Genomic DNA, 15285 nt, shown 5'->3' with positions numbered 1-15285 from the left:
CACCCACGACCAGCATTTTTTCACGAACAATACTGTTCACCGACGAAGCCTATGTCACGGAGGAGGGTATACTGCATTCGCATAATTGGCACGAGTGGGTGGAAGAAAATCCCCACAGCACAGTGATACGAGGGTACCAACAACGATGCGGTGTCAATATCTGATGTGGAATTATTGATCACCATCTCATAGGGCCACATGTGCTGCCACAAAGGCTTACAGGACAGCGGTATCTGCGTTTCCTGGATGCTACGTTACCGGAATTGTTGGACGACATTAGTTTGGCCTCTCGTATGAACCTGTGGTACATGCATGATAGTGCCCCCGCTCACTTCAGCTCAGCGGCACAGTGCTACGCCACCTGGGCAATGCCTTCCCTTCGAAATGGATCGGCCGGGGGGGGGGGGGGGGGGGGCTGTAGCATGACCAGCGAGATCGCCAGACCTGAATCCACTGGATTTCTTTTTGTGGGGCCATCTGAAATCTGTGATTTATGGAAGAGGGGTTGTTGATGTGAACACTCTTCAACGCAGAATACAATATGCCTATGATATTAGGCAAAGAGATACAGACATATTGGATCGTGTGCAGCAATCCTTCCTGCGAAGAGTTCATCTTTGTCACACACATCGTGGCTTTCATTTCGAACAGTACCTATAAACCGCCACTGCAGTTCTGGTCATTGTTTCTATGTTAGTTTCGATTTGTACAGCTGTATTGTATTCGTTTATATTAACTGCCACATACCTGTGTAGTTGTATTTTGTATTCTGCATCTATGTACTCGTTTCTTAAAACTAAGTCAGGGAGACAAAAACCAAATTATAAAACACGCATGTACAGTAGTGGAGCCCCTCTCACGTTCCTTTCCCTATGCCAACTAGCCACGACACATAGTACCGGCCAGCGTTACCGGTACGAGATAGATGTGGGCCTTGTCATTGCTCGCAGTGTCTCGCAGACCGTCGCTTGACGCCGCATGCTTCGCCTTCTCGTGAGCGGCTGGACTACCTACAACACTCGCATGTTGTTCCCTGTTGCCGATCTGTCCCCTTGGCAAATGTCGGCGCACAGTAACACCCAAAAGTCCACTTCATATTTCCAGGTTTTTACCATTCAATTGCATTGTCATTTATTGACGTAGGAACATGTGGAAAACGAATTTATGTTTGTAGCTCAGTGTGTGACAATTTGCAGGACATATTTTTCCTCATTTATGGCCCACCCTGTAAAGACTTTCTGCTCTGCACGATTTCTTCAGGGGCAATAACGCGTCCCAGTCAGTATAATTTCCCCGAACGTTTGCAGGCTGTATATTACCGGATAACTCTGCATCCAACATGCATCCAAGCTTAGCGCTGTTAATAGAGGTTCGCTGCTACACGATTCAACTTTTTGCGCTATGAACAACCGTTAGTTCGCTCGAATTACGCTGGCAGTATCTTGTGCAACGTATTATACCTTAGTGCAAATTGCATTTGTGAATATCTATTTATTCTTTAATAAGAAATTATAATTATTCTATATTTCCTCACGGTGAGTATTACGAGGCTTATTCTGAAAGTGAGGAACGATCGAAATGGAAATCACAGTGAAAATCAAAATTGTTTTATTTGAAACAGTTAGGTACATTTTACAGCTACTTCACTACTGCTGCATGGGTAGGAGCAGGAAAAGGTAATATACGTCGGTACTGCTGTATGAGTTTACATCACTTTTACTAGTGTATAAACATATGTAAACATATTACATAACTTTAGGTGATGACACGTAGGTGCGACGTTGTGGCCCCATCGTAACTGATGCAAAGTCTCAATAGCAATCTAAGCTGAAGCGATGTTTCCTGGATGTCTGCACCTGATGAAATCGGCAGAATCTGTAGCGATGCTCGTAGAGCTCTCCAGCGCCGGCTACAGGGCGCTGTCATCGGTGTCGGTATCGTAGTGCCAACTTAACTGGTACCTAAGCCGTGGCGTCGTAGCTTTCGCTACCACAACTACTTAGTCACTGCTCCGACTTCGACATCTGTCGTAGCGTTGTACCAACATTCCAATACCCTCGTCGTAGAAGACAGCCTCCTGTGTTTTCCGACGATTTTCTACGCTGGGCTGCAGCTCGTTGTCAGTGCCAAAATGCTGTCTTCGTAGACAGCGGTTAATCTCAGCAGAGATGACAATCAGAGGGAGCCGAGTCCGGGCAGTATAACCGGTGATCCCTTCCCAGCGAAAAAGCTGCAGGAGCGCCTTCATTGCCAAAGCAGTGTGCAGGCGAGAACTGTCATGAAGAAGGAAGTGCATGGCAGTTAAATTATGTGGGGTTGCATGAAATCAGGCGGAGTTTTTCGGCAGGCACCCATCCTTGGCGGGATACACTATTTATGTAGGATTCTTTACGTGCTCACTGTGCGCTCAGAACTGAGAATAGCGACCTGACGCTATCTACGGAAATACTAGAGACACCACCCGACATATCGGTGGAAAACTTCACCGGATTTTCGCTGTGGTTTTCATTGCATGACTTAGCGCTCCTTACTTTCCAAACAGCCCTCGTATTTTTGTATGTCTCCAGTTTTTCAGTTGTTTGCAGATGACGCTGTCGTTTATCGACTAATGAAGTCATCAGAAAATCAAAACAAACTGCAAAATTATTTAGAAAAAATATCTGAATGGTACGAAAAGTGGCAGTTGACCCTAAATAACGAAAAGTATGAGGTCATCCACATGAGTGCTAAAAGGAACTCGTAAAACTTCGGTTACGCTATAAATCAGTCTAATCTAAAAGCCGTAAATTCAACTAAATACCTAGATATTACAATTACGAACAACTTAAATTGGAAAGAACACATAAAAAATTTTGTGGGGAAGGCTAACCAAAGGCTGCAGGACACTTAGAAAATGTAACAGACCTACTAAAGAGACTGCCTGCACTACACTTGTCTGTCCTCTTTTAGAATACTGCTGCACCGTGTGGGATCCTTTCCAGAGAGAACTGACGGAGTACATCGAAAAAGTTCAAAGAAAGGCAGCACGTTTTGTATTATCGCGAAATATGGGAGAGGGTGTCACAGAAATGATACAGGATTTGGGCTGGAAATCATTAAAAGAAAAGCGTTTTTCTTTGCGCCGAAATCTTCTCACGAAATTCCAACCGCCCACTTTCTCCTCCGAATGCGAAAATATTTTGTTCACTCCGACCTACATAGGGAGGAACGATCACCACAATAAAATAAGGGAAATCCGAGCTCGTACGGAAAGATAGAGGTCTTCATTCTTTCCGTGCGCTATACAAGATTAGAATAATAGAGAATTGTGAAGGTGGTTCCATGAACCCTCTGCCAGGCACTTGCATGTGATTTGCAGAGTATCCTTGTAGATGTAGATGTAGATGTTTAAATCACGTCAAACCGTCTGTAAAATAACAATAACACAGGGTTGCTGTGTTTGTACACGGGGCTCAATCACACATTGTGCCTCGAGGCCCAGTCCTGGCTCTCAGGAGCTCTGGTTATACACTAAATGAAGTGTAGTTTCTGATAACCACAGCAATCTGCATGTGAGCCGCACCCTTCAAGTAAATGAATTACGGTTGCCTCATCTAAATTTGAGACCGACAGCCTCTTTGAAAACCACGATGAGAAAGTGGTGGAAGTTCAGAACTGTGGAGTGCTCACTGTGACAAATTCCCGCAGCTTGAGGCGCTCCTTCTCGACATTGCCGTGCGAGACGTCGGAGGCGAAGCCGGGTGGCAGGATGAAGACGCGCAGCGAACCGTTGTAGTCCGCGACGGCGACCACGTCCCTGGCCAGGGGCAGGTGGTGCGGGCAGACCGTGTTGAGCACGCGGCCCGAGATGCTCTGCGCCAGGGCCGGCGCGCTCGTGCTGTCGCGCAGGTGCCAAGCCTGCAGCGAGCCGTCCGCCAGCGCCACCAGCAGCAGCGACGGCCGGTGCACGGACCACGCGCACCAAGACACCGGCGCCGTGTTGCACCGCCACAGCAGCGGCTGCCCGCCCGGCTCTGCGCAGTCCATCGTACAGCCGTGCTACACAAGGTATTACCTGTCAGAGCACTGTCGTGTTTATGAACGAGAAACAGGGGGGAAGAGGTAGTACACTACTGGCCATTAAAATTGCTAAACCAAGAAGAAATGCAGATGATAAACGGGTATTCATTGGACAAATATATTATACTAGAACTGACATGTGATTACATTTTCACGCAATTTGGGTGCATAGATCCTGAGAAATCAGTACCCAGAACAACCACCTCTGGCCGTAATAACGGCCTTGATACGCCTGGACATTGAGGCAAACAGAGCTTGGATGGCGTGTACAGTTACAGCTGCCCATGCAGCTTCAACACGATACCACAGATCATCACGAGTAGTGACTGGCGTATTGTGACGAGCCAGTTGCTCGGCCACCATTGAACAGACATTTTCAGTTGGTGAGAGATCTGGAGAATGTGCTGGCCAGGGCAGCAGTCCTACATTTTCTGTATCCAGAAAGGCCCGTACAGGACTTGCAATATGCGGTCGTGCATTATCCTGCTGAAATGTAGGGCTTCGTAGGGATCGAAAGAAGGTTACAGCCACGGGTCGTGACACATCTGAAATGTAACGTCCACCGTTCAAAGTGCCGTCAATGCGAACCTGGATTCATCCGAAAAAATGGCGTTTTGCCATTCGTGCACCCAGGTTCGTCGTTGAGTACAGCATCGCATGCGCTCGAGTCTGTGATTCAGCGTCAAGGGTAACCGCAGCCATGGTCTCCGAGCCGATAGTCCATGCTGCTGCAAAAGTTGTCGAACTGTTCCTGCAGATGGTTGTTGTCTTGCAAGCGTCCTCATCTGTTGACTCAGGGATCGAGACGTGGGTGCACGATCCGTTCCAGCCATGCGGATAAGATGGCTGTCATCTCGACTGCTAGTGATACGAGGCAGTTGGGATCCACCACGGCGTTCCGTATTACCTTCCTGAACCCACCGATTCCATATTCTGCTAACAGTCATTGAATCTCGACCAATGCGAGCATCATTGTCGCGATACGATAAACCGCAATCGCGATTGGCTACAATCCGATCTTTATCAAAGTCGGAAACGTGATGGTACGCATTTTTCCTCCTTACACGAGGCATCACGACAACGTGTCACCAGGCAACGCCGGTCAACTCCTGTTTGTGTATGAGAAATCGGTTGGAAACTTTCCTCATGTCAGCACGTTGTAGGTGTCGCCACCAGCGCCAACCTTGTGTGACTGCTCTGAAAAGCTAATCATTTGCATATCACAGCATCTTCTTCCTGTCGGTTAAATTTCGCGTCTGTAGCACATTATCTCCGTGGTGTAGCAATTTTAATGGCCAGTAGTGTAATAAAGACACCACAGGCGATCCGATTTGGTGGGGCGGGTATAAGCTTGTCGTCCGACAGACTGATTGTCGAGTGTTGTGGCCGCCCATTCGACGGTCCAGTCTACTGACCAGATCTGGTCGTCTGTGACGCTGTCGTGCTGTGAGTTTTCAAGCGTGAACGTCGTGAGCAGGCGCCGAACAATCGTGTCATTGTAGAGGACGTGACTGTGGAGTTCTTGGAACTCTAGAAAGATGTTACATATTTGTTGGACCGCCCAGACAAGCAGAATGCTGTAAGGATACAAGGAATCAAGCACTTGACAAACTAGCTTAAGAAATGAAGGCTACCGAACCTGATAGTGATGCAGCAACAGTGGAAGAGAAATTAGAAAATACGAGCGCTGCGTACGAGAGAGTGTTTTTTTCTTTCTTTTTTTTTAATCGTATGGCTAGGGCCCCCCGTCGGGAGGCCATTCGACGGGTGCCGGTCTTTCAATTTGACGCCACTTCGGCGACCTGCAGTCGATGAGGGTGAGGATGAGGACGAGGATATCACAACACCCAGTCCCTGGGCGGAGAAAATTCCCCGAACCCGGGCCCAGAGGACTGACAATCCGTCATGCTGACCGTTCAGCTACCGGGGGCGGACTACGAGAGAGAGAGAGTGAATAAACATGTATGAAAGTATACAAAATCAGCATTCGGAAATGTTTGTGTTTATTAGCGGAAATAATATTTACAAGAGTCAGGACTCATTTCTGAAAGTATCTGCGGAGAAATTGCAATGCTGTATTTAAGACATGCCCAGTGGGGGAGGGTGGCAAGGAGGGATACTTGCCTTGTCCCCCTTCTTCCCTCCCTTCCACGAAATCAGGAAATCTGCTTTACTTCCTAACTCACTGATCATTGTCGGATATAATCAAATTTCTAATTTAATGTAATTTCAGATCACCACTTAAAAAAGTGTCATATCAAGAATGATTTTAATAATACTAAAATGTGTACTTTGAAGATAACTGTGGTGTCGTGCACAGAACGAAGTCAGATGCAAAAGTCGGTACCTCACGACGGTACCACAAGCAAAGACAATAGCTGCCAAACACAGCAACGTATCGGAGACATCGGCACAGACACGCTGCCAAGTGTTTCCTTCTGCTGCCGCAGGCGGAAAGTTATTTATGTCCGAGTGCAGTGCTGTTCAGCGTCTAGTCCCAACGTTAACGCCCAGTCTCTATGTAATCAGCGACCACTTGTAATCGTAGCTAACGACGACAGTATCGTCTTAGCACAGATACGGCTGCGTGCGAACAGAACTTTATATCACGTTACTCAGTGCAATGATCAATTGATAAATGTTGTATGTGTCAGCGACCGTATTAGATACATGTCATCTGTGTGGGCGCTAATTGCTTCCAAAGTTCAGTAATTACCATGTTCAAGTTTCAATAAATTCCTAATAATTAGTGTGTGTGGAGTAGTATCTGTTCGACCTCCTCTTGAAGTAATCTACTTGCTACAATACACCACAATAACCACGTAATCATGCTTACCTTTTAAGTATCAAAGTAATGTACCGATAACAAATACTGAGTGGATAACCATAAATTATTTGCGTATAATAAGCTTTTAGTGTCACCTACAGATTTCAGTTCGTGTGACATGACACGATTCGCAACTGTCCAGCTCACTTATCTCAAAAACGGCAATTTTAGTCTTGTCATCCCTCCCCCCTGGGCAAACTTCCGCGGGCGCCCATGGTCTTGCATAAGCCTTTGCAGTAGACAATAGCCATAAAGAAACAACCTGACTTTCATCGGCAGTAACGGGTTCTTTTGTAAACGGTTCTGCTTCACAATCAGTGGAGTCACGAAAAACGGCAGTCTAATGAAACTGCAGTAGTCTGCTATCAGATAATGCAAATATCGTCATCATTCTGTTGTTTCAATAACGTCGGATAACTAAACAGGTTTCGTTTCAATAAGCATTTTCTTATCAAAAATCTTTCCGTTTTTACTTATGGCGCGTCTAAATGCGTTATCAGTGCATCGCTGATTCTCTTTTCTTTTGGGCCCGAGCCGCGACTGTTATCCACAGCAAGCAGGAGCACACAGAAAATCAGATGCTACATCTGCCGACTGGGTGTCGTGTCAGCTTCACTGGGCCGACCATGTCAGACTGTTTTATAGGGCAACAAAATATATTGACAGTGTAATCAGTAATACCTACGTTTTATCTGAAGAAACCACTCCTTCTAAAAACCAGACAGAATAATTTTTCTCAGTTTACTTGCTAGAATTACTGTCCAGTTCCGTGCAACTAAAGCTATGAAGTTTTCGCAAACCTGCTGTTTCTTTATGTTTTTCGTAATATCATAGAAATTTCTACAGAATAAATTATTTTCCACATATTCAATGGTGTGTTTCCCTTGTGCATTTTGCTTTCAGATACAAGAATCACACTCCGCTGGGCACCGTTCCCTCCTGCTGTAATCTGGAAACGATTGACTTAATCTATTATGCTTGTACGAATCTCCTTTTCTCATCATCTACAAATTTAATGACGCTAAAAGCAAGCCGTCGCGGCTGCCTACGAAGGCATTTCCACTAACACTCTCCATGCTTGCACTGAGAAGTAAGAAAACGCACTGCTTTGAATTAAGAAAAGGTAAAATCATATGGTATGGTTCGCTGGGAGACCCTCACGCGCAGTCTTTTCATATTCTTCGCCCACACTGACACCTTTCTTTTGCGAAGTGTGACAGTTGTATGTTAAGTACATCCGATTCGCGCAGGTTACTGTAATGAGCGTGTGTGTGTGTGTGTGTGTGTGTGTGTGTGTGTGTGTGTGTGTAGTGTGGTTTTGTGTCGTGTTTAAGTTGTTTGATGAGCAGAGATGAGAGAGTGAAACCTGGTGCCGGTACATAGCCCGTTCCTCTAGAATATCACCGAGGGGCGGAAAGATCACCATCAAAACACTGCTTGAGACAGTGCACAGAGATCTGGAGTTTAATCTAGGATACTGGCGCAGAGTTTGGTGATTAGGAACAATGCGCCACCACCCTCCTCTCCTTTGGCCGAAAGGCAAAGGGAAAACCGCCAACAGTACGTAGTGTACCAAGGCTGTTACCCATCCACGTATCGGCCACGCCCGACGTTCCTTAACTGACTGGAACCGGTGTATTCAACGAGGCAAGGTGGTTGGCTGCTCTGAACTAAAACGTTGCTATAACTAGCATCGTGAAGAGGTTAGTTTCAGCTACAGCCAAGTCCGCGGTTAGCTTTGTCGCGTAATACGAGGGCTGTTTGGAAAGTAAGATCCGATCGGGTGCGACGCTGAAACCACAATGAAAATCCGATGAAGCTTCACACAGATGTGTTGGGCAGTGTCTCTAGTACGCCCGTCGATCGCGTCACGTCGGTTTGTTTAGTTCTGAGCGCACAGTGTGCACGTAAATATGCCTTGAAAATAGCCTCTCCCGCCAAGTATGAGGACCTGGTGAGAGATTTCGCTTGGTGTCATGCAGCCCACAAAAAATAACTTTCTTGGGGATCCTTCTTCATGACAATTCTCGGCCGCACTCTGCAGGGCAATGAAGATGCTCCTGCAGCGTTTTAGATGGTACGTGTTTGATTTCCCAGAACACAGTCCGTAATTGGCTCCCCTTGCGTTTCATATCCGCCCACATGAACCACTGGCTATGAAGACCAACATTTTGGCACAAACAACGAGCTGTAGACCAGCGTAGGAAACTTGTGGAAAGCACAGTCGGCTGCCTTCTATGACGAGTTATTGGAAAATGTATAAGTCGCAGCTCGATTATATACAGAAGTAGCCGGAAACTGCATGTAACAGTTTGCAAATGAAACATTGTTGCTTTTCACAGTGGTTTCCTTTTCGCTACCGAACGGACCTTACTTTCCAAATAGCCCACGTATTAAGCTATGTGGCTTTTCGTATTTGTCACCTGTCACTTTACGCAGCCCAAGTTGACGTAGATGCAAGGCTGAGAATGACGAAACTCCAACAGGTAACTGGAATATGTACGAAATGGAACTTCGACGAGGTACGGTGTTTGAATAGCCATTCCTCATTTTTATTTTCCCAACTGTGAAACTCAAAAAATTTCTAAAAAAGAATAGATTAAATTACACTGATGGGAGCTTGGTCGTACCATAAGTGATATGTTCCTTAAAGAGCTAGCAGAAGAAGAAGAAGTTAAGTAACCTCTAATGACAGAAAATAGGACTAGATGACGCAAGGTTTTATATTTTGTCAACTGAAATTTTGCTGGAGAAATTCACACGTCCATGATAGTAACTTAACAGATACTTACCGATCTTACAACATATCATATGCACAACCAGAGTCCACAATCTAAATGCACAACGGAACCAACATCATCGAAGTGCCAGAGAGAAGCCAAGTCATCATCGATAATCCGTCCATAAGTCTTGTTGTCCTGGCATCCATGGAATAAGCTCAGGTCCCGGGAGGCATGGCAGTTTATATGTGGCGGAGATACTCTAACGCTTCCTCCTGGTGCCACCCATGGTAGAAGAACGGTGAGATGCCCTTGGTGGAGCACTTGACTGACCATTAAATATGTTGCGAGTTGTGATATAACACATGTAAAAATTATAGACTACTCCATTTGAACCCAAACTATGGGCAAGAGCGCTATATCGCTACGGTAGACCCAGGAGAGCAGTCTTTGCTCTCTGGTTGAGCACTTGGGATTGCGCCCAGGTAACTGCCTCATTTCGTCATTAGACAGGAGAGGAACATAATGGCGTATTCGAGTATGCAGGCGATTATTCCTTTAGAAAATGTGGATACAGAAGTAAGGGGAAGATTGAGAAACGAATGTAGAGGCTGGGGAGAGGGGTGACGAGGGGGGGGGGGGGGGAAGCAGCGGTACAATGTACAAAGCATTATTGCAACTTACTTTTGCTGAATGCTATTTGGATCAATCAGAACAATGGAAAGTATTACTACGTTCCCACAGTAAGTTCAGAAGAAAGCTCTTTGGGGTGAAGCGTCCAATGTTTAGTGAACTGTGTGTGCATATCTCGAAGCGTATGTAGCGGGAAGAGATAATAAATAGTGGTTGGTGGAGCTGTTCACTCAGATTTTCTCGAAAAATCTTCCATCAAGTATTTTCTGCAGTTAGTAATATTATCATTCGACTTACTTCCTCACGTGAAATTTCCAACTAGGGTAGCTAACCGATTAAAACCGGGCATTGCTGACATCTTTACAGACGGTTTTATCGAACAAAAGCATATTGCAAAACTAATAATCAAAAGGTTCTCAGACCACAGTATGCAGTTTCTTATGCTAAACGTTAACGATGACCAGGATATAAAATCTATTAAACAGAGGTCAAGCGGACCAAAAAATTGGTTATTTTAGGAAAAGTTGTAGAGAAGGAGTGACACAAAAACACCAGAATCAGAAGTCCTTGGAAACGAATATGATTTACTGACTTCAACGAAAACCTCGTCAAGTCGCTTCGTTCACCATACACCAGCCTCCAGCTACCTACTTGCCTCCACAACCTAATTTGGAGTCTGTACACTCGGTAAATACAGGGTGTCCAGCGAAAGAGTCCATGATTTCAGAATTAAATATATCGAAAACTAAGATTGATAGACGAATGCAACAAAAGGTATGTTTATTGTGAAAGCTGTAAGAATTTTACACAGAAGTTTCGAAATAGTTCTACTAACAGATGGCGCTGTATTCCAATACTAGTGCCAATAAATAGCGCGCTGTAGATCAGAGCTATCAGTACCGCCGTTGAAAACTAAAAGTAGGTTAGCGCAATGAAGGAAGAGGTTGAAATCGCGTGTTCTATTGCACAACGTGTTTTTCTGGTACTGGAATACCCCAAGTTAGAACACAGTCCTACAGCAACAAGGTGCAGTTTTCAAACACCACTTAATGTTGCAAAAGGACCCGATGCGAAAACCATTCTCAAGCTCTTCGCCAAATTCCAATATCTGAAAATGTCGCCACGGTTTCTGGAATTATTCAGCAACAGCCAAGGAAACCCGTCAGAAGAACTGCAACAGAGACTGATTCGAAGCGTCCCAGCACACAGAAAGTACTCAGAGAGAGTCCTCACACCTTTACACACAAAATCCAAAGGCACGAGGCCATACGTGTGCGAGCTGTGCGACAGAGGGCTGATTTTGGGAAATCAGATTTTCACAATTATTTATAATGAAGGGTTCGATGTTGGATGCATTTGGTTCAGAAGAGGCACACTTGCACCTGAATGGAGTAGAGAAACAAAAACTGGCGATTTTGGGGTTCCAAAAATCTCTATTTCTGTGAAGTGAAACCACTGTATCTCCCACGTATGCAGCAGAGGCATTATCGGCCACTTTTTCATGCGAGAAGCGATCGTTAGTGTACGTTACGTTGGAATAATTTGTCGCCACATTGGTTCGTGCAAAATGGGGCCAAACCACATTGTGTTGCATTATTACAAATTACTTGGCGCAGGGATGGACTGGCTTCCATATTCGCTCGATCTGACTCCTTGTGACCACTTTTTGTGGGGCACATTGAAAGATACTGTCTGTCGGAACCATTCCACCTCTCTGAGCGAGCTTGAATAGGCGATCTGTGTGCCGTCGGAATCAATTTCAGTTGCAGCACAACAGGATGTGATGGAAAATTTTGTTGTTCGTTTGCGCCATATCTCTATTTCGAGCGGTGAAAATTTGGAAATGTTCTGATGCGATTGCAAAGACTGCTTGCAGAGGACGAATTTAATTGTGCACGCTAACACTGTATGTGCTCCACAGCGTACTGTGCCATCTGTTAGCAAGTTTTCGAACTATTTCTAAACTTCTGTATAAAATTCTTACAACTTTTACAGTAAATATGTCTTTTGTTGTAATTGTCTATCTATCTTAGTTTTTGAGATCAGGGCGCTTTCGCTGGACACCGTGCAGCAAAACCCGCCTAGAAAAAACTGGAATCTTTCAGCCCGAAATCCACGCGTCCGCACCGGCACACGAGAGCTGTTGGTCAAATCCTCAGTTCTGTGAGCTCCTAAACTGCTCCACGAAATTATTTAACATATAAGCCTTTCAGCCAACGAGAGAGGACTGTACGCCTTCTCATTGGCCATTTCCTGCTGCTCCTAAATAGAGGCACTGCTTCATGGCAGGGTTTATGTTTCACTGCCGCAGATGGCAAACCAGTCAGCTACGACCAACAACTATTTAGGAGGATTACAGAAAAAGTAGCTCATCATCTACTGAACGAAAACCTCCTTCCTCTTGCAGCTGGAAACTGGTACAAGATCGGACGGGGCTAGCACGTATGGTTGGCTAGGAAACCATGGACCACGTTATACAGCCCCAAATGTTCGACAGCTGATGGAATCATTCTTCAAGGATAATCAGACTACTTAAATCGAAACGTTTACGTGTTAGGTTGGTGCATAAGTTCACAGCGTATTTCCGTAAGTTTAATAAACACAATAGGTACACATAACAAAGACTTTAGTCATCAATAATACACTCCTGGAAATTGAAATAAGAACACCGTGAATTCATTGTCCCAGGAAGGGGAAACTTTATTGACACATTCCTGGGGTCAGATACATCACATGATCACACTGACAGAACCACAGGCACATAGACACAGGCAACAGAGCATGCACAATGTCGGCACTAGTACAGTGTATATCCACCTTTCGCAGCAATGCAGGCTGCTATTCTCCCATGGAGACGATCGTAGAGATGCTGGATGTAGTCCTGTGGAACGGCTTGCCATGCCATTTCCACCTGGCGCCTCAGTTGGACCAGCGTTCGTGCTGGACGTGCAGACCGCGTCAGACGACGCTTCATCCAGTCCCAAACATGCTCAACGGGGGACAGATCCGGAGATCTTGCTGGCCAGGGTAGTTGACTTACACCTTCTAGAGCACGTTGGGTGGCACGGGATACATGCGGACGTGCATTGTCCTGTTGGAACAGCAAGTTCCCTTGCCGGTCTAGGAATGGTAGAACGATGGGTTCGATGACGGTTTGGATGTACCGTGCACTATTCAGTGTCCCCTCGACGATCACCAGTGGCGTACGGCCAGTGTAGGAGATCGCTCCCCACACCATGATGCCGGGTGTTGGCCCTGTGTGCCTCGGTCGTATGCAGTCCTGATTGTGGCGCTCACCTGCACGGCGCCAAACACGCATACGACCATCATTGGCACCAAGGCAGAAGCGACTCTCATCGCTGAAGACGACACGTCTCCATTCGTCCCTCCATTCACGCCTGTCGCGACACCACTGGAGGCGGGCTGCACGATGTTGGGGCGTGAGCGGAAGACGGCCTAACGGTGTGCGGGACCGTAGCCCAGCTTCATGGAGACGGTTGCGAATGGTCCTCGCCGATACCCCAGGAGCAACAGTGTCCCTAATTTGCTGGGAAGTGGCGGTGCGGTCCCCTACGGCACTGCGTAGGATCCTACGGTCTTGGCGTGCATCCGTGCGTCGCTGCGGTCCGGTCCCAGGTCGACGGGCACGTGCACCTTCCGCCGACCACTGGCGACAACATCGATCTACTGTGGAGACCTCACGCCCCACGTGTTGAGCAATTCGGCGGTACGTCCACCCGGCCTCCCGCATGCCCACTATACGCCCTCGCTCAAAGTCCGTCAACTGCACATACGGTTCACGTCCACGCTGTCGCGACATGCTACCAGTGTTAAAGACTGCGATGGAGCTCCGTATGCCACGGCAAACTGGCTGACACTGACGGCGGCGGTGCACAAATGCTGCGCAGCTAGCGCCATTCGACGGCCAACACCGCGGTTCCTGGTGTGTCCGCTGTGCCGTGCGTGTGATCATTGCTTGTACAGCCCTCTAGCAGTGTCCGGAGCAAGTATGGTGGGTCTGACACACCGGTGTCAATGTGTTCTTTTTTCCATTTCCAGGAGTGTATATTCCCTATCACTATGTGCAACAGTCTACCAACGCTGGGGTAATAGATGTGATGGATGGAGAGGGTTTAAGGGCGCATGACGGCAAGGTCTTCAGCGCCCGCTCAGTAACAGATCGAGAACGGAGTCAAGAAAAGACTCAGAACAATAGTATAAAACATAACGTAAGACACAGGAAACAGCCGGGGTAACATTCCGCGACTGTAGAAATCAGTGGTTTTGATGTGAAGAACGCGTCGAGCCATGTTCTGAGCGCATTTTCATCTGGAAAGCATGTCTCTTGAAGTTTGTTGGATACAGAGCGTAAAAGGTGAATGTCTGAGGGTGCAAGATGAGGTGAATAAGATGGGTGACTTTCCAACGCAACTCTTAGTGTTCTTAGCCGGGCAGCATGATGCGGGCGGGTGTTATTGTGGAGTAGCACCACTCCACACAGTCTTTTCCGCAGTTATTCGTGGATTGCCTCTGCAAGACGTCTCAGTAATTGACAATAACTGTTAGCAGTGCTAAATCTCGGGGAAACAATTCGTAATACACTACACCGGCGCTGTTTTGTGGATACACTCAGTCCTTTTTATGGGGAGTTGCAGCTTTGTTTGCGCTCAATCATTTCTTTCTTTTCCTTATTTTAGCATAATGACAACATTTCTCATTATCAGTAACGAAAGAATGGTGGGTGCATTCACGAGGCAATTGATGACGAGCAATCAGAGATGCACATATGACCACCCGCTGATTCTTATGATTTTGGCTTAAAGCGTGTGGTACCCATACACCCGATTTGGGACTCTTCTCCATTGCGTGCAAATATCGCACGATGGTGGTATGATCACCATCGATCACATTTGACATTTCACAAGCACACTGATATGGATAATTGTGGACTAATCCCTTACAACGATTTCCATCTAACCATAAGGCCTTCCTGAACTTCGAGAGTCACTAATGTCAAAAAGATCCTCCTCGAAATGAGAAAATCAT

At 46.4% G+C, this 15285-nt stretch overlaps 1 protein-coding gene across 1 annotated transcript in view; it reads right to left on the bottom strand.

Annotated features, from left to right (window-relative positions):
- Positions 1–3648: 3648 nt before the first annotated feature.
- LOC126185830 (dynein axonemal intermediate chain 3-like) overlaps positions 3649–15285 on the bottom strand; it is a 181476-nt gene continuing 169839 nt past the window's right edge. The window contains exon 6 of the mRNA XM_049928164.1: positions 3649–4013. Within this exon, the coding sequence (XP_049784121.1) occupies positions 3649–4013 (365 nt within the window). The remainder of the gene's footprint in view (positions 4014–15285) is intronic.

Source organism: Schistocerca cancellata, chromosome 1 (genome assembly GCF_023864275.1).
Source record: "Schistocerca cancellata isolate TAMUIC-IGC-003103 chromosome 1, iqSchCanc2.1, whole genome shotgun sequence".
In the NCBI taxonomy this organism is placed as follows: domain Eukaryota; kingdom Metazoa; phylum Arthropoda; class Insecta; order Orthoptera; family Acrididae; genus Schistocerca; species Schistocerca cancellata.
The sequence above is the reverse complement of the archived record's forward strand: the minus strand, read 5'-3'. Positions and strand labels throughout refer to the sequence as shown.